The sequence below is a fragment of the Nansenia antarctica genome (genome assembly GCF_963989245.1).
Source record: "Nansenia antarctica genome assembly, chromosome: 13".
NCBI lineage: Eukaryota > Metazoa > Chordata > Actinopteri > Argentiniformes > Microstomatidae > Nansenia > Nansenia antarctica.
This window is the reverse complement of record NC_137683.1, coordinates 21,330,524-21,351,115: the sequence shown is the minus strand read 5'-3', so window position 1 is coordinate 21,351,115 and position 20,592 is coordinate 21,330,524. Positions and strand designations below refer to the sequence as shown.

General features: G+C 44.3%; 1 protein-coding gene across 1 annotated transcript in view; it reads left to right on the top strand.

Moving 5' to 3' along the window:
• The window catches only part of casq1b (calsequestrin 1b), a gene marked incomplete at both ends in the record, with an annotated part of 28,905 nt that overhangs the window by 5,604 nt on the left and 2,709 nt on the right, over positions 1 to 20,592 (top strand). The window contains 5 exons of the mRNA XM_080543892.1: positions 9,846 to 9,878; positions 12,664 to 12,757; positions 19,235 to 19,335; positions 19,755 to 19,866; positions 20,193 to 20,266. Coding sequence (XP_080400018.1) covers positions 9,846 to 9,878; positions 12,664 to 12,757; positions 19,235 to 19,335; positions 19,755 to 19,866; positions 20,193 to 20,266 — 414 coding nt within the window. The remainder of the gene's footprint in view (positions 1 to 9,845; positions 9,879 to 12,663; positions 12,758 to 19,234; positions 19,336 to 19,754; positions 19,867 to 20,192; positions 20,267 to 20,592) is intronic.

The following is a 20,592-nucleotide window of genomic DNA, read 5'->3' as shown; positions in this document are numbered from 1 at the left end:
TACCACTCTGCACCAGTCTCTGTCCTACAGGCCACAGAATGCTTTGATATCCCCCAGCCCCATCTCCCATCTACAAGCACACAGCTCTTGGGCCTATATCTCTGGGCCTGTAGCTGTTTTAACCTTAATATCAATCTTGTCTGTGTTGCTATGAATTTTGACTATTACTTCATTAGTCATGCAGGAAGCTTTCCATGAGCCAACTGTGTGCAGTACAACAGGTTTTCATGAAGGCTTCTAGTAAGTGTGTTTTAAGTGCAGTTCTCAAGAGGAGCAGATCCGATGACATCAGACCCACTTGGCTGTACAGTACGCACCTTGGATTTCCATGTTTCCATCTCATGCATTGATGTTAATGGATGGAGATAGGTGGAAGGGCTGTCATGGCAACAATCGGATCGGAGAGCATAAGCATGGAGAGGATGGAGGGGTTTGGTCGATAGGGAATTTAAAGGCCTCATTGCACTCCAGAGCTTGTGTTTTATTCATTCCAAATTCCGCTGCACTAAAATGGGATGATTCAAATATTCCCGCAGCCCTAGAGTTCCACAGCTCTACCCCACCACACTCCTCTACTTCCTGACCACGTTCCACAAATCCCTGTCCACCGATAGGCCAGGGAATAAACAGGCCACAGGAAGACGTGGACTCCGTCCACAGAGGATCAGGTACTCACAGGGAGGCTCGACCAAAGCACGCAGAGCCGGCCGGCAGGTCGTCATTCTGTGGCCGTGGTCAGATGGACGGACACAGAGTTTCCTAAGGAGGGGATGCTGAAAAGGGCGGACACGGCGTTTCCTAACAGCAAAGGGTGATTCAACCTCTAAATATACCCTTAACTCTAACCATACATGTATCCTTGCAAACTATCCCAAAAAAGAAGACAATGAATAGCTTGTGGTCTGACAGCTTTGATTGTGTTGCCACATCGTCTCCTTTCGAGTTTGTCATCAAGTGACCCGGGAGCCCACATGTCACCTCTGTTAACCCTATCCCTGACTGACACAGAGATTTAGCCATTTAATTTATAATTTATCTCTGATCTCCCAGCCAGAGTGGAATATGGAGCTCATTACCTTGTATCATCTCAGAGGTAGCAGAGGTGCCCAACGGCACCCACGTGGAGAGAGAGTGAGGATGGCACATTTAAATCATCCCATAGCTACAGTACATTGGCCATGTTACCTCAGGGAGAGAGGGGACACTAAAACACAGAGTTTACACAGAATGTGTGTGTTTCTGTCCCCATATGACAACTTGTGACAGGACAAAATGTCATTATAATCCGTCCTGTTCTTTGGCCTGAACCTCTCCATGGTAGTACTGTATGTCTGTGTTCTTTTGCCACTTCTTGGTTCCCGAAAAAAAGGCCTTAAAGGAGAAGGCTTTTTTCAGAAATAAATGGTAAATGGACTGACTTATATAGCACCTTATTCCAAAGCGCTTTACAACGGCCTCTCATTCACCCATTCACACACACATTCACACACCAATGGCAGCAAGCTACCATGCAAGGCGCCGGCCCACTCAGTGGGAGCAATTTGGGGTTCAATGTCTTGCCCAAGGACACCTCGACATGTGGCCAGCCGTGGGTTGAACCGCCGATCTGCGACCTTGCGATCATTAGTCGCCGGCTCTACATCCTGAGCCACAGCCGCCAAATCTGCCACCCTGGCAGTAACAACATGTTTGTTTACATCAACCTTTTTTGCACACCACACCTGCACACCACACCAGTCAAAAAGAGGAACCAAAGGAGACAAATTGGTCAGTGACAGTTAAGAGTGCTAAATGCTATGTGATGGATGATGTGATATGATTGGATACTGCATTTATGAACCAATAGGCTGCTGACACCTCCTCTGTTTGATAGAGGAGGAGTCTGTGCATCGCCAGTCGGGCAGAGGGGGGTCAGGTGGTTCTGTCTGGTGAAGGACACACCTGTTGTTTATATTATTACTTTGCTTTTGTTGACAAGTTGTTGTTTTATTGTCGGCTATTTACACTCACCAGAAGAACATTTGTATTTATTTTTACACGATGAACATAATGGGTCTCACATACTACTGTAGTGATTCCCTATTAACTGCACTTCTGTATCATTGTTGGGATTCTTAATTACACTTTTATGCAGTGCGTGTGTACCTGGTGGACAAACCCTCCATGATGTCGTTAGTTTTAAATATTTATGATTATTTCTTATTATTTCTTAATAGCCACATTCGTAGCACTTTCCCAATGCGAACTATGTGGAATGAGAAGGTAGGACAGTGTGTGTGTGTGTGTGTGTGTGTGTGTGTGTGTTTGTGTGTGCACGCAAGAGAGAGAGACAGAGAGATAGAGAGAGAGAGAGAGAGAGAGAGAGAGAGAGAGAGATTTATGGCACATCAATCACAAGGATAATACTTACTGTACACAAGAGTAAAAATCTTTGGCATTCAGATACAAAAAACACAGTCATAAGTAAGTAGGTAAAATAAGTATCCCTACATTGATAAAGTAATAAAGTGATGTTTTACAGTGGCTTCAATAGTGCAAGAAATGCTGTGCAAAGTACAATGATATGAAATGCAATATACTGTAATACAGTACAGTACTGTAGTAAATTATTCCAATGGTATACAAGTAATCCAGTAGTATGCAGTAGATTATATTATATTATATGATTATATACAATACGCTATACAAATAAAAGTTATTATTATTATTATTACTAAAAAAAATATTCTCCAAAGGACAGTCTCATTGTGATGCATGGAATAGAATGGTATCAAACCACCGAATAAAACTTTCTACAAGTATAGCTTCTCAGAATGCCAGAAAATAAACCAGCTGATACAATATATTGATATGCTGTAATAATGCAATATACTTGAAATAGTTTACACCCATGAGCTGTTGCCTAATTCTGGCAACGCATAGAAAGCTTGCTTATGTCAACAAACAATAATAGCAAGCACATTGTCCTGTGGACTAACACAACTGCTGTACAGCTTGTAGTTGCTAGGACATACAACAGATGTATATACCTCTTTAACGCTGAATTTCAGCCAATAAAATATCCCCCTTGTGGGGATAATAAACATTATTTGAACTTAAACTTGAACTATACCACACGATTCTCCATGCTCTTTGTTCGACTCTATTGTCAGATTGTGCCATATCCCAGTCCTCTATGCAGCTAGCCACACCGCTAGGCCCGAGCTAAGCCCCTGTTGCCCAGGATGCTGCAGTGTTGGCTGGGGTGAAAGCAAGCAGCCATGAGTACTGCGCAGTACCTGTCAGCAGCTCCCAAAGAAGGGCCAAAACAGTCGCTGTGCTGGCAGAGGGCCGGCCGCTGTAGATGTGGGGCTAAATTTAACCCCCATCGCCAACCGAATCCTGAAACCCAACCATTCATCTCTCCTCCATCCATCCTGATTGTCAGGGCACTGTGCCGCTCTGACATCAGCTTGACAGCTCTCTATGTGTCTCTCTATCTGCCTCTATGTGTCTATCTGTGTCTCTATGCCTCTCTATGTGTCTCTCTATGTGTGTCTCTATGTGTCTATCTGTGTCTCTATGCCTCTCTATGTGTCTCTCTATCTGTCTCTATCTGTCTCTATCTGTCTCTATCTGTCTCTATGTGTCTCTATGCCTCTTTATGTGTCTCTCTGCCTCTATGTGTCTCTCTATGTGTCTCTCTATGTGTCTCTCTATGTGTCTCTATGTGTCTCTCTATGTGTCTCTCTATCTGTCTCTATGTGTCTCTATGTGTCTCTATGTGTCACTCTGCCTCTCTATATGTCTCTCTAGACAGATCTATCTATCTATCTATCTATCTATCTATCTATCTATCTATCTATCTATCTATCTATCTATCTGTCTCTCTCTCTCTCTCTCTCTCTCTCTCTCTCTCTCTCTCTATCTACCGATCTCTCTATCTATCTGTGTTTGCACAGAGTCTGCCCTCTAGTGGAGATGGTGGTACAGTGCAGTTAACAGTAGTGATTTGTTGCTGATTGTTACTTGCTACTCAATCTCGGATATCCAGTATTTCATCTCTCGATTGAAAGGAGAGTCTGAGTTAATGAAACTACTGTACCAGCTACTTTAATAGCTCCAGCAGATTATGCTGTAATTGTCGCCATTGTATGCAGCTTTGCATGTGTGCAATGGAATACCAGTCGAAGCTGAGTGTTTTGAGGTCTTTACATTATTTGCTGTTTAAATAAAATCTCTAGAACATGAGGAGGAATGCAGAGAAGAAGACCAGGTTGTGTGATCAGGGGAGGCTGGTGGAGGTATGAGGTAATGAGGAATGGTAGCAAACACATGGAACCAGCCTCCCCTGATTGTGTGTGCGTGTGTGTGTGTGTGCGTGTGTGTGTGTGTGTGTGTGTGTGCGTGTGTGTGTGTGTGCGTGTGTGTGTGTGTGTGTGTGTGTGTGTGTTTAAGGGTCACTGGGGGATTGTTACTGGATTTAGTCACAGGCAGCGGCAACGTGACACGTTCCATTGTATTGCACTTAAAGCCTTGAGGACATACATTGCTGTTGTGTTGTAAAAGGGTGTACTTCTCTGTAGGGCCTAATGATTTATGAATGATAACACTCTCCCTCTCTCTCTCCCTCTCTCTCTCTCCCTCTCTTTCCCTCCCTCTGTCTCTCTAACTCTCTCTCTCTCTCTCCCTCTCTTTCTCTCCCTCTGTCTCTCTCTCTCTCTCCCTCTCCCTCTCTCTCTCTCATTCTCTCTGTCTTTTGAATGGAAGAACAACATATTTATATCTCTTATTCATGTCGGGAAATGTGGGGGAAAGGCAGGGGAGCAAAGTACCTAGTTACATTTTAAGCTCCACGTTTTGTCTTTGTTTTACCTCACCCCAGGCACCAGACAGAGCACCCAGTGACCATAACACACTCACACACACACACACACACACACGCACACACACACACACACACACACACACACACACACACACACACACACACACACACTCACACACACACACTCACACACTCAACACATGTTTGATACCATTCCACATTTCATTCCATGCATTACAATGAGCCCATCCTCCGATTGCTGCCTCCACCAGCCTCCGCTTTAGGCTCCTAAAGTTCTCATCTCAGGCCTATGTGTTACTGTATTATACTTCTAAACTCATTCTGTTGTGCCTCTGAAGTTGAGATAAAAATGGTCACACTCTCAGTTTCTTCAAGAAAATTGGCTGGTTTGGCGTGTGACATTTGAGATGGAGCCCATGTTGTCAACATGAGTCACTGACAGATGGTGGAGGACCTCTACACCCTGCACGCCTCCTCACCTACCCGGCAACACGCACATAATGGGTTTGTGTCTTTTCTGAAATTAATACAGAATGACAATTATTTGTAGTGAAAAGCTGTGTAAAGGTACCTTCAATAACTTTCCTTTTTACCCTCCAAACAGTCCACAAACAAGAGTATGGGTAACCATTTTGGCCAGAAAGATGAGACATTTATAGAACACAACTTTAAACGGATAAACTGTGGTAAACACAGTTATTATAAATAACATTTTTTCAACCCCACCCACATGCTACACATTAACATTAACATATTTATACCCATCTGTGGTTGTTGTGTTGTGTAAGTAAGTAGCCTTAAGAACTGATGGTTCTCTCTAGCCTAATGGCCCTTAGGGGGCAGGAGCCTATCTCCTGTTTCCGTAGTGTCAGGCGGCTTGATGTACAAGTACACCCCCTGGACATGACGCTGGTATGTCACAGGGTCTTGTACATAATGTGTTTGTGCACATCTGCATAGTGTAGTGTGTAGTGTGTGTTTGTCTACTTCTGCGTAGTGTAGTGCGTAGTGTTTGCTTGTGTGCCTCAATAGCTAGCTCAATAGCTCCGTACAGTGTGCGCGTGTGTCTCTGCGTTGTGCTCTGCGTGTGTGTGTGTGTGTGTGCAAAACATAGTGTAGTGTGTATTTGCGTGCCTCTGCATAAGGTTCCGTGTGCATTTTGTGTTCTGAATCTTTAACGACCGAACAGTGGAGTGTTATGCAATGTGTTGGTATAGAGTGTCTTGGTGCGTTACAGCATCCATGACTAATTTACTGTGTAGCTTGGAACATTTTCCTCTGGTTTTCTTAGTGTTCTTATTAAGCCTTCTGTTGTGAATATTTTTTTATTCGTGTGTGTGAAGTTGAGTCGTAGCTTTGACATAGCAAGGTTTGGTGCACACAAGGTAAGACAACCCCAGAAGAGTTTTGATTTGAGTTTTGTTTGAGTTTGAGAGTTTGAGATGAGAGTTTGAGATGAGAGTTTGAGCTTGAGTTTGTGTTGGGACTAAAAAGCACTAGTAGTGGTAGCGAAGGAGAGAAGGCAATGGTGTGTCATCTGAACTACTTTCAACAGTTCTTGAATGGTTATTGATGAAGCACTGGAACTGTGGCCTTGGATTGCATCAACACTGTTATTAAACAATGTAGCCCAGCCAGCAAAGGTTTAAGTACCCTTTTTAAATCCTTCCTTGCCAATTCCTTTGGTGCAAATGTGATCAGATAAAAGGCTGTTCAACCTGTGATATCTAAACTGGATGTAATCATTCGATGGCTTTAGCTTATACTGTAGTGTAGGTCTATTGTCTTCTGTGTTAATCAGGTTCTTCTACTGTGTCTCCTACTATTCACAAACACACACACACACACACACACACACACACACACATACACACAGGACCACTTAGCCAGGACCACGTTGACAGGGACAAGGATGCGCCTCCAATTGAAACAGGCACAGAGGAAGGGTAGAGTGACCCTATACAGCTATTTTAAGGGATGGAGGGATGGAGGGATAGAGAAATGGAGGGATATAGGGATGGAGGGATGGAGAGATGGAGGGATAGAGAGATGGAACGATGGAGGAATGGAGGGATGAAGGTCATTCCAGTTTGAGCGTCCTTTGTTATGAAATCTGTTTCCTCACTCTTCCAAATCACCCAGACCCTGTAATCACATTATGTGATACTGAGTCACTGTTTGTCCCTTTGTCATCTACCTCATAGGAACACTTTACCTCTTTGGGGCCACTTGATTGGACCTTGATTAAGATGAGTCCCCAACTAAAAATAATTAATTGAGAATCCACACTGAAAGTGTGATTTAGTCCGTCGCTTTGTGTTTAGTGAAGGATAAACCAAAAAAATATGAAAAGAAATAATAAAAAACATAGAATCACATTATGTGATACTGAGTCACTGTTTGTCCCTTGTTGTCTACTCCAGATCCTTCATTCAAATAAGGTAGCTTCGTAATGAAGACTCTAAGTCTCTAATAATGTTGTGTTTAATGATAATATTTGTGGGTCTCTCAACAGACAGACACCCCTTCACTAATCCTCCGCCCCCACCCCCCACCTATCCTATATTTTTTATTTTAAAGTGTTTTTTTTTCTTTCCTAACACCAGGGGAGCCACCCCTCCTAAATGTCGTTGTTTGGTACCTGTACTGTAGCAATGACAATAAAGACCATTCATTCATTCATTCATCCCCTCACCTATCCAACACCCCACCCACCCCCACCCAACCCCCCACCCCCACCCCCACTCACCCCACCCAACCCCCCCACTCACCCCCACCCAACACCCCATCCCCCACCCCCCCAAGGGGCACGTTTCTGATTCTGACACCTCATTGTGGCACTGCGCCCCAGATCTCATCTGATCTCATCTCACACACCAAGACTGTAGCCGGACAGCAGAGAGGGGGCCAAGGACTCACCCCATCTCCTGGCAGTCACATTGGCATGGACAGGTGGGGGGGTGGGGAGACTGGGGGCGGGGGGGGGGAGAAGTGAGGTAGAGAGAGAGAGAGAGAGAGAGAGAGAGAGAGAGTGTGTGTGTGTGTGTTTGTATGCGTGCGTGTGTGTGTGTGTGCGTGTGTAGAGATAGAGAGAGTGAGAGAGAGGTGGTAAGACACAGAAAGAGAGTGAGTGTGCGTGTATGTGTTTTTGTGTGTGTGTGTGCATATGTGCGAGAGAGAGATAGAGAGAGAGAGGTGGTAAGAGACAGAAAGAGAGTGTGTGTGTGTATGCGTGTGTTTGTGTGTATGCATGTGTGTGTGTGTGTGTACATGCGTGCGTGTGTATGTGTGTGTGTGTGTGTGTGTGTGTGTGCATGTGTGTGTGTGTGTGTGTATTTGTGTGCATGTGTGCATGCGTCCGTGTGTGCAATACAGAGAGGGGGGGGGGGGTAGACAGAGAGGACCATAAAGAAGTGAATACGAGGTAAATAGAAAGTGTGAGAAACTCTGAGAAGATGATTAATGTGCTGACAGACCAGAGGGAGTGTTAGCTTGTGTATCCGATGTCTTCCTCCCTCCTTCCTCCCCCATTCCTCCCTCCTTCCTCCCCTTTCCGCCCCCCCCTTCCCCACCTACATGTAACTAAGCTCCCCCGTCTTCTCTTCTCTTGTCCAGCCCTGGTCATGGCTCATGCATGCCCTTATATAGCTGTAGGACAGCCTGCTTTGCCCCAGACACCCCTCCCCTCACCCCCCATCGGCAGCTCCTTGGCCCTCACCCCCCCCCCCCCCCCCCCCCCCCTACTCCGCAAAATCCAGCTCCTTACCCCCCTGACTCCTACTGTATAAATACCCCCGTGTGACTAATATGGCTGTGCCTGGGGGGGTATCGGGTAGGGACAGGCGACAGGAGAAAGCGGTGGGGGCTGTGTGTTTTGGGACGGGAAGGGGGGGGTGGGACGGGGCGATGTGTTTGTCCGCTTAGTTAAAGGTCTGAACAAAAGCTTTCAGGTTTAGGGAGTGCTTGTATGCTATGTAAAAATGTCACATGGTCGTCCATTAGCTTTGGTTTTGTTCTCTACTCTGGCGTTCTCTGTGCCTCTCTGTGTTCCATTACCGGTCCTGGCTCTAGTGCTGGTAAACAGCTCTGTGTTCCAAATCAAAAATCAGATTAAAAGACCCGAACTACCCACTGTACATACTTTGTGTTTTGTCCCCCGCCCCCACCTGTGGTGTATGTCCCCACCTGTCCTACCCGCTGTACATACCTTATGTTTTGTTGTATTGTTCTTCCCATGATGGATGTATTTTTATCTTGTAGATAGTAATAGTTATTTGTCTGTATTATCTTGTAGATAGTACTAGTTTTTTTGTCTGTCTTACATGTAACGATGAATTGAGAATCAAGGACCCCAATTGAAATAAGCCAGTGGCTTTCTTGGGTTTTTATCCTGTTAGTTGACCTTGTATGTAATATGTACTTTCATGTACCTACTTCTGCAAATCTTCTAATAAAGTTTTCAATCAATCAAAAACCATTACCTGTCCTGGCTCTAGTGCTGGTAAACAGCTCTGTGTTCCATTACCGGTCCTGGCTCTGGCGCTGTAAAACAGTTCTGTGTTCGACTGCCGACTGTGATGTCATGACTACTGTCTTAATATCAACACTAACTTACTACGAAGGACAGTATGATGACATGGTAATATATTGGCTAACCATACTGCAGGGGAGGCATGTGGAGGTAGAGATCAGAGGATTGGTTCATTGTAACACACGTTGATACCATTCCTCATTCCATTCCATGCATTACAATGAGCCTGTCCTCCGATTTCTACCTCCACCAGCCTCAACTGCAAATCTCTGTATACTCGTTTCCATACTTAAATAATACTAAAATAAATCTAAGGATATCCATGGAAGTATGGATAACAGTCCCCAAACACTGTCCCCAAAAACATGTTTACTGTACTGAGTTGTCACATCTCCTGAACCGAGTTGTCACATCTCCTGAACTGAGTTGTCACATCTTCAAAATCTCCTGTTGTCCTGTGACCTAAAGCACGACTTCTCTCTGCAGCTGCTCACCAGTCCCGCTGCCCTGACGTACCAGGTATGACCAGGTGCTCCCACCACCACCGTCCCTCTGCAATGGGGACGCGCCAAACACAAGGCCTCGAGGGCAGCAGTGTCTGAATGTTTAGGGGTTTTTTCTGCCGTTGTCTTTCCCTTGCCCTTCCCATCGATTGGACGAGGACCAGGAAGACACCAGAGGAGGCCGGCGGAGGTAGACTTCGAAGGACAGGCTCTTTGTCATGCCTGGAACGGAGTGAAGAACCGTGTGAAACATGTGTGTGTGTGTTTCATACCGTTCCTCATTCCATTCCATGCGTTGCAGTGACCCCGTCGTCCGATTTCTACCTCCACCAGCCTCCCCTGGAAGACACTCACCCTGTTGGTTTCCCAGGTCTTCAAACAGTCATGAAAGGTAAACGGACTGACTTATATAGCGCCTTATTCCAAATCGCTGACCTTTAGAATGGTGTCTCATTCACCCATTCACACACCAATGGCGGCAAGCTACCATGCAAGGCACTGGCCCGCTCATTGGGAACGATTTGGGGCTCCGTGTCTTGCCCAAGGACACCACGTTCGAGCCGCCGATCTGCTGACCTTGCGATCGTTAGACGCCGGCTCTACCTCCTGCGCCACAGCCGCCCCAAAGGGAAAGGCCTGGAAACGATCAGACACTGCAGCCATTCAGGAGTTGAGTTTGACCCCCCCCCCCCGTGCTCTACAAGCTGCCTCCACACCCCAGGGCCCAGGGGTTCAAAACCTTTAATCTACCACAGAATTATCCAGATTCTTTTTAATTGCGATCCAGCATCAGGTTTATATGGTAGATTTTGAGTAGTACTGGGGAAATCCATCTTTGCCAGATAGATCTGATCTTGGATCACAACAAAAAGAATCCGGATCATTCTGATTAAACGTTTTTAACTCCCGGGGGCCCAGAAGCTTGGGCTGATACTGAGGCTGTGCATCTCTGTTATTGTATCGATGAATGTGTGGCCAATCAAGCTGTTTTACTGTACTCACCATGGCAGAGGAGGACATGAGCAAAACCATTCAAATATAGAGCTGATCTAACCCATTCATTTTAACCCATCTGTCCATCCATCTATCCATCCATCCATCCATCCATGCATCCATTCATCCATCTCTCTATTCACCCATCCACCCATCCACCCACATATCCATCTACCCATCCATCCATCCATCCACCCACCCACTCACCCATCCAGCCACCCACACATCCATCCATCCACTCACCCATCCATCCATCCATCCATCCATCCATCTTCAACATCTCCAAGCATAGCAGAGATGCTGTCCCCCGAGGCATTGCTTGAAGAGTGCAGAACTTGTCCCATCAGCTTTACTGTACTGTATACTTCAGGAAGGAGGCCATCTTGGTTTGATGTCTGAAGTGATGGGACAAGGTCTCAGGGCTGCTGATGATGTGACCTGGGTCAGATGAGATGAGATGAAGTGTAGGCCGAACCACGATCTGTGGCTTCTGATACTAGATATGTGGGGTGATGACTGTTTGCCTGTGTGGATACTTACAGTAATATCCAGGCTAGATGGATTTGGAATGAAAACAAACTGCAACACTTTAAATGAATGTGCAATAACACTATGTGCAATATGACAACCCTAGTCGTCTTATCTGTACAGTATAGTATAGTGGATAGTGTACATAGCCTTTATTTATGTAAACCAGCTCCTTTCCCTTCTTGTTTTTTTAGTTTTTTTTTTCTTTCCTAGCACCAGGGGAGCCACCCCTCCCAAATTTCGTTGTTTGGTACCTGTACTATAGCAATGACAATAAAGACCATTCATTAATTAATTCATTCATTCATTCATTCATTCAAAGGACATAAGGGACATTAGGAAATTGGCTGCATTCTGCATTCATACATAGACATGAGTAGTACAGTACACATTTCTATGATAGAAAGTTTCGTTTTCTCTATTAATGGAATGGGTGTCAATTGTACGTTTTCAGTATATTACTATAGTTTGCTGGCTTCTAGAGGATATAATCTGCACAATTTGTATTTCGAAATATGTGAATGTATGTGTGTGTGTGTGTGTGTGTGTGTGTGAGTGTGAGACTGTGTGTGTGTGTGTGTGTGTGTGTGTGTGTGTGTGTGTGAGAGTGTGTGTGTGTGTGTGTGTGTGTCTGCATGTGCGCGCACACGTATGTGTGTGTGTGTGTGTGTGTGTGTGTGTGTGTGCGTACGTGTGTGTTTCTAACAGCAGAGGATGGGAGTTTTCTTTTACAAAGCGTGATCCGTTCAGCTGCACCTGTCAAGGCGTCTCGTTCCGTCGACACAGTTGGAACAGGTCCCACCCTTCTGTTACCCTTTTCCCCCTCTCTCTCTCTCTCTCCCCCGGCTGCCTATGCATCTCTCCCATTGGCCGAGACGACTGTCAAACGTTGGCTCCAGTTTCACTCAGAATTAGAAAGTGCAAGGCAGCGCTCCAAGGCTTTTGCTTTTAAGGCCTTGAAAGTAGAGAGAGGAAACCCTGTGGTCGGGGGGGTGTGCTGCTTACATGGGAAATATGTTTTTCATTCAGTCGAGTGCCGTCATACAGTATGTGTCTGTGACTGAATTGGTGTGCTGAGCAGACAAGTCTTAGGTGAGAGCACATTTATAAACACTGGCTGCTATGCTATGAGCTCAGCAAAATCAAAGTGTTTTTAAATGCTGAGCAGAGGTTCGGAGAAAGGTTTGAAATAACACTAACAAAATTCTAACTATTTTTCTCCCCCCCCCCGCCCTCTCTCTCTCTCTCACTCTCTCTCTCCCCCCCCCCTCTCTCTACAGCTTGCTGCCCAGGTTCTGGATGATCTTGACGATGAGGACATTGGATTCGGTCTCGTGGATGAGAAGAAGGACGCAGCAGTCGCCAAGAAGCTGGGTATTAGACCTTCTTTCATCTCTGATTCCACTTTCATCATCAAAATCAATCGATCAATCAAGTAATCACAAATGCTCCCGTCAATGAGACTTTGGTCTCAAAGGGACTTCTTTGAATAAAAAAAGGATACATTTAAAAAAGAAAAAAGAATACTCCTATCAATGCACCTTTCCACTACATTTCCATGGCCATATTCCATCGTAAGAGCTGTGGACATGAGTCATAGGGATCATGATTACATCTCATGTCCTTCACATGCATATACTGTACGGTGCTGTACACAGGAGGCTGGTAGAGGTAGAAATCGGAGGACGAGCTCATTGTAATGCACCAGCCACTGTACAGTCGTAGAACTGTCTGCCAAACTGAGTGGCCACAGAGCCTAAACAACATGGTGGTTCATAACACAACATAACACTTTCCACCTGAGGAGATTTTTATATCTTATACTTATACTTATAGCCAACTTCAGGGCGTATTGTACAATGTATCAGTGGGGGCTGGTGTACGCAGAAACACACTGATAACAGTTTGATAACATCCTTCATTTCATTCCATGCATTACATTGAGGCCATCCTCCGATTTCTACCTCCACCAGCCCCACTGCTGTGCATACAATAGACTATGAGCATGGACATAACTGAGACCTGCTTCAGTGGCAAACATGAACCCAGACTAAATGCTGCCCTCTTGTGGTCGTTAGTTGTACTCAACACCTGTTGGGGTTTGAATGAAAAGATGCACATCTGAGTGATTTGAGTGACTGATCTAAATGTATAACACATATTTTCAGCCTAAAGCCATTTTCAACCTAAAGTCATGGGGCTTACTTGTAAACAAATACTTTAGAAATGACTGTTTCTTCAGCTTGTCTTGGAAGAGTACTCAGAAATCACGTTAGAGTGCTCCAACACAAACTGATGAATTAAGAATTTTAAAGTAATTGTTTATGAGTAAGCCTCTGTTTTTTTGGTTTTTTAAACCGATAGAACATTAATAGAGAACAATGCTGATAGCTGCTAGGACTGTGACATTCATATGTATACTGTGGGTAAATCAGTCACGCACCCTGAGTCAAAGTGCATTAGTTTTTATTGGACAGATAGTGAAGACAGACATGAAAGTAAGGTGAGAGGGCATGTCAGCACGGCATGGTAGTAATAGTAATATAATAAATAATAGTTTAACAATAAAGCCTGTGCCCTATTTGAACGTTATGATACCTTATCCCACTTTATGATACACGTGTAGGCAATAAAACATACAAACAAGTAAATCACAGGGAAGGTTTACTGTAAATGAGGATATAAAATGAATGCCAAACCGAAAATGAACACTAACGTTTTGAACTTGGAACGTCAAAATGGAAAACATGAGATGTTTATCTGTGATTGGGCACAAAACAGACACAACAAAGCCAAAGCTAAATTGGACAATAAAGGTTTGTCCTTGAACTTGACTGAGGTTTACAGGTTCTTGAGACACAGGTCAGGCGTCTTGTGTTATTCAATCTGTAGGGGGAGTCATGTTCAACAATTTCTCCTCTGCTTCATCCCCTGAAATAATTTTCACTAGGCCCTATCCACAGCACTAATCTGTCACCCTCACTAGGCCCTAACCTGTCACCTTCTCTAGTCCCTAACCTGTCACCTTCTCTAGTCTTTAACCTGTCACCTTCTCTAGTCCCTAACCTGTCACCTTCTCTAGTCTTTAACCTGTCACCTTCTCTAGTCTTTAACATGTCACCTTCTCTAGTCTCTAACCTGTCACCTTCTCTAGTCTTTAACCTGTCACCTTCTCTAGTCTTTAACATGTCACCTTCTCTAGTCTCTAACCTGTCACCTTCTCTAGTCTTTAACCTGTCACCTTCTCTAGTCTTTAACCTGTCACCTTCTCTAGTCTCTAACCTGTCACCTTCTCTAGTCTTTAACCTGTCACCTTCTCTAGTCTTTAACCTGTCATCTTCTGTAGTCTTTAACCTGTCACCTTCTCTAGTCTTTAACCTGTCACCTTCTCTAGTCTTTAACCTGTCACCTTCTCTAGTCTCTAACCTGTCACCTTCTCTAGTCTTTAACCTGTCACCTTCTCTAGTCCCTAACCTGTCACCTTCTCTAGTCTCTAACCTGTCACCTTCTCTAGTCTTTAACCTGTCACCTTCTCTAGTCTTTAACCTGTCACCTTCTCTAGTCTTTAACCTGTCACCTTCTCTAGTCTTTAACCTGTCACCTTCTCTAGTCTTTAACCTGTCACCTTCTCTAGTCTTTAACCTGTCACCTTATCTAGTCTCTAACCTGTCACCTTCTCTAGTCTTTAACCTGTCACCTTCTCTAGTCTTTAACCTGTCACCTTCTCTAGTCTCTAACCTGTCACCTTCTCTAGTCTTTAACCTGTCACCTTCTCTAGTCTCTAACCTGTCACCTTCTCTAGTCTTTAACCTGTCACCTTCTCTAGTCTTTAACCTGTCACCTTCTCTAGTCTTTAACCTGTCACCTTCTCTAGTCTTTAACCTGTCACCTTCTCTAGTCTTTAACCTGTCACCTTCTCTAGTCTTTAACCTGTCACCTTCTCTAGTCTTTAACCTGTCACCTTCTCTAGTCTTTAACCTGTCACCTTCTCTAGTCTTTAACCTGTCACCTTCTCTAGTCTCTAACCTGTCACCTTCTCTAGTCTCTAACCTGTCACCTTCTCTAGTCTCTAACCTGTCACCTTCTCCAGTCTTTAACCTGTCACCTTCTCTAGTCTTTAACCTGTCACCTTCTCTAGTCTCTAACCTGTCACCTTCTCTAGTCTTTAACCTGTCACCTTCTCTAGTCTCTAACCTGTCACCTTCTCTAGTCTTTAACCTGTCACCTTCTCTAGTCCCTAACCTGTCACCTTCTCTAGTCTTTAACCTGTCACCTTCTCTAGTCTTTAACCTGTCACCTTCTCTAGTCTTTAACCTGTCACCTTCTCTAGTCTTTAACCTGTCACCTTCTCTAGTCTTTAACCTGTCACCTTCTCTAGTCTTTAACCTGTCACCTTCTCTAGTCCCTAACCTGTCACCTTCTCTAGTCTTTAACCTGTCACCTTCTCTAGTCTTTAACCTGTCACCTTCTCTAGTCTTTAACCTGTCACCTTCTCTAGTCTCTAACCTGTCACCTTCTCTAGTCTCTAACCTGTCACCTTCTCTAGTCTTTAACCTGTCACCTTCTCTAGTCTTTAACCTGTCACCTTCTCTAGTCTCTAACCTGTCACCTTCTCTAGTCTTTAACCTGTCACCTTCTCTAGTCTTTAACCTGTCACCTTCTCTAGTCTTTAACCTGTCACCTTCTCTAGTCTTTAACCTGTCACCTTCTCTAGTCTTTAACCTGTCACCTTCTCTAGTCTTTAACCTGTCACCTTCTCTAGTCTTTAACCTGTCACCTTCTCTAGTCTTTAACCTGTCACCTTCTCTAGTCTTTAACCTGTCACCTTCTCTAGTCTTTAACCTGTCACCTTCTCTAGTCTTTAACCTGTCACCTTCTCTAGTCTTTAACCTGTCACCTTCTCTAGTCTTTAACCTGTCACCTTCTCTAGTCTTTAACCTGTCACCTTCTCTAGTCTCTAACCTGTCACCTTCTCTAGTCTCTAACCTGTCACCTTCTCTAGTCTCTAACCTGTCACCTTCTCTAGTCTTTAACCTGTCACCTTCTCTAGTCTTTAACCTGTCACCTTCTCTAGTCTTTAACCTGTCACCTTCTCCCTTCTTTAACCTGTCACCTTCTCTAGTCTTTAACCTGTCACCTTCTCTAGTCTTTAACCTGTCACCTTCTCTAGTCTTTAACCTGTCACCTTCTCTAGTCTTTAACCTGTCACCTTCTCTAGTCTTTAACCTGTCACCTTCTCTAGTCTTTAACCTGTCACCTTCTCTAGTCTTTAACCTGTCACCTTCTCTAGTCTTTAACCTGTCACCTTCTCTAGTCCCTAACCTGTCACCTTCTCTAGTCTTTAACCTGTCACCTTCTCTAGTCTTTAACCTGTCACCTTCTCTAGTCTTTAACCTGTCACCTTCTCTAGTCTTTAACCTGTCACCTTCTCTAGTCTTTAACCTGTCACCTTCTCTAGTCTTTAACCTGTCACCTTCTCTAGTCTTTAACCTGTCACCTTCTCTAGTCTTTAACCTGTCACCTTCTCTAGTCTTTAACCTGTCACCTTCTCTAGTCTTTAACCTGTCACCTTCTCCAGTCTTTAACCTGTCACCTTCTCTAGTCTTTAACCTGTCACCTTCTCTAGTCTCTAACCTGTCACCTTCTCTAGTCTTTAACCTGTCACCTTCTCAAGTCTTTAACCTGTCACCTTCTCTAGTCTTTAACCTGTCACCTTCTCTAGTCCCTAACCTGTCACCTTCTCTAGTCTCTAACCTGTCACCTTCTCTAGTCTTTAACCTGTCACCTTCTCTAGTCTTTAACCTGTCACCTTCTCTAGTCTTTAACCTGTCACCTTCTCTAGTCTTTAACCTGTCACCTTCTCTAGTCTCTAACCTGTCACCTTCTCTAGTCTTTAACCTGTCACCTTCTCTAGTCTCTAACCTGTCACCTTCTCTAGTCTTTAACCTGTCACCTTCTCTAGTCTTTAACCTGTCACCTTCTCTAGTCTTTAACCTGTCACCTTCTCTAGTCTTTAACCTGTCACCTTCTCTAGTCTCTAACCTGTCACCTTCTCTAGTCTTTAACCTGTCACCTTCTCTAGTCTTTAACCTGTCACCTTCTCTAGTCTCTAACCTGTCACCTTCTCTAGTCTTTAACCTGTCACCTTCTCTAGTCTTTAACCTGTCACCTTCTCTAGTCCTTAACCTGTCACCTTCTCTAGTCTTTAACCTGTCACCTTCTCTAGTCCCTAACCTGTCACCTTCTCTAGTCTTTAACCTGTCACCTTCTCTAGTCCTTAACCTGTCACCTTCTCTAGTCCCTAACCTGTCACCTTCTCTAGTCTTTAACCTGTCACCTTCTCTAGTCTTTAGCCTGTCACCTTCTCCAGTCTTTAACCTGTCACCTTCTCTAGTCTTTAACCTGTCACCTTCTCTAGTCTTTAACCTGTCCCCTTCTCTAGTCTTTAACCTGTCACCTTCTCTAGTCTTTAACCTGTCACCTTCTCTAGTCTTTAACCTGTCACCTTCTCTAGTCTCTAACCTGTCACCTTCTCTAGTCTTTAACCTGTCACCTTCTCTAGTCTTTAACCTGTCACCTTCTCTAGTCTTTAACCTGTCACCTTCTCTAGTCTCTAACCTGTCACCTTCTCTAGTCTTTAACCTGTCACCTTCTCTAGTCTTTAACCTGTCACCTTCTCTAGTCTTTAACCTGTCACCTTCTCTAGTCTTTAACCTGTCACCTTCTCTAGTCTCTAACCTGTCACCTTCTCTAGTCTTTAACCTGTCACCTTCTCTAGTCTTTAACCTGTCACCTTCTCTAGTCTTTAACCTGTCACCTTCTCTAGTCTTTAACATGTCACCTTCTCTAGTCTTGAACCTGTCACCTTCTCTAGTCTTTAACCTGTCACCTTCTCTAGTCTTTAACCTGTCACCTTCTCTAGTCTTTAACCTGTCACCTTCTCTAGTCTTTAACCTGTCACCTTCTCTAGTCTTTAACCTGTCACCTTCTCTAGTCTTTAACCTGTCACCTTCTCTAGTCTCTAACCTGTCACCTTCTCTAGTCTTTAACCTGTCACCTTCTCTAGTCTTTAACCTGTCACCTTCTCTAGTCTTTAACCTGTCACCTTCTCTAGTCTTTAACCTGTCACCTTCTCTAGTCTTTAACCTGTCACCTTCTCTAGTCTTTAACCTGTCACCTTCTCTAGTCTTTAACCTGTCACCTTCTCTAGTCTTTAACCTGTCACCTTCTCTAGTCTTTAACCTGTCACCTTCTCCAGTCTTTAACCTGTCACCTTCTCTAGTCTTTAACCTGTCACCTTCTCTAGTCTTTAACCTGTCACCTTCTCTAGTCTTTAACCTGTCACCTTCTCTAGTCTTTAACCTGTCACCTTCTCTAGTCTTTAACCTGTCACCTTCTCTAGTCTCTAACCTGTCACCTTCTCTAGTCTTTAACCTGTCACCTTCTCTAGTCTTTAACCTGTCACCTTCTCTAGTCTTTAACCTGTCACCTTCTCTAGTCTTTAACCTGTCACCTTCTCTAGTCTTTAACCTGTCACCTTCTCTAGTCTTTAACCTGTCACCTTCTCTAGTCTTTAACCTGTCACCTTCTCTAGTCTTTAACCTGTCACCTTCTCTAGTCTCTAACCTGTCACCTTCTCTAGTCTTTAACCTGTCACCTTCTCTAGTCTTTAACCTGTCACCTTCTCTAGTCTTTAACCTGTCACCTTCTCTAGTCCCTAACCTGTCACCTTCTCTAGTCTTTAACCTGTCACCTTCTCTAGTCTTTAACCTGTCACCTTCTCTAGTCCCTAACCTGTCACCTTCTCTAGTCCCTATGAACAGTCCCCTAAGTCTTCTCTTCCTTCCCCAGGTCTGGATGAGGTGGAGAGCATCTACATCTTTGCCGATAACGAGATCATCGAGTACGATGGAGAGTTGGCCGCTGACACCCTGGTGGAATTCCTCTATGATGTAAGTATATTACATTACACTTTATTACATAACATTACAGTCATCTGGCAGAGTGTCTCATTCAGAGCAACTTACAGTCAGTACATAGCCAGTACGTGATGTGGCAATGAGAGACATGAGCCCCTTCCAAGCAACGATCAAAATGCCAGTCATTTTTCTGGCCCACTCATTTTGATGCCACGCCAAACTTGTCTCTATCCTCCCCGTATCATCCTCTCTCTCTCCTTCTTTCTTCCTCACCCTGTTTCTCTCTCTCTGAAGGTGACCTGACACATTTGATCTTTCTCTGAGATAACATGTGGCTCTACTCATCAAATACAAAAATGTAGTATCTGCTTTCAAATCTTTCTCCGTCCTTCTCCTTGGCTGAACTTTCCTTAATCCTCTCCCCTCGTCTCGGCCCCCCACTCTCTCCACAGGTGATTGAGGACCCCGTGGAGATCATTGACAACGAGCGTGAGCTGAAGGGTTTCTACAACATTGACGAGGATATCAAGCTGGTTGGATACTTCAAGAGCGAGAAATCCCCCCGTAAGTACAGGCAGGGCCGCACCGGTCTAGTGGGATTACCACTGGATTTACCTGGAATCTAGGATGAACAAGTCTGTTTTTGAGATAACAGCGGTATTGGAAATATAGAAAGATAAAGAGTGAAGATTCAGATGACCCTATTTTTAGATCACCTGAAAAAGGTCCTTGTTGGCTGGAAACGTTGTCTGGTGACCATTTGAGTGTGCGGGTCCTACTGTAATTTATTCTAATGTAGTGACAGTAAATCTTTTCATTTCTGTCTTTCAAACAATGCCTGAATATGTGATGAGTATTTTCAGAGGTTCGTGTCGTTTTGATCTCTCCAGATTTCATTGAGTATGATGATGCTGCCGAGGAGTTCCACCCCTTCATCAAGTTCTACGCCACCTTTAACGCCAAGGTACGGAGACACAGGGAGCCTTTTAGTAGACGCTTTTATCCAAAGCTACTTATAGTACATACAGTAAGATGTGCAGGTGTACATTTTTTGTATATATGGTCCCAGCGGGAATCTAACCCCCAACCTAAGCTTTGCTGCCACCATGGCTCTACCAACTAAGACAGACAGGACAAGCGATAGCATGTTCCAAACATGATATACTGTATCCATGTCTCCCACTGTCTGGAAAGAAAAACTAAGATTCACCCACATTGTTTAGACTTTTCATAGACTCGATTTTTTCCTTTATCTGATTATGTTATACCACACCATAACCGGAAGACACC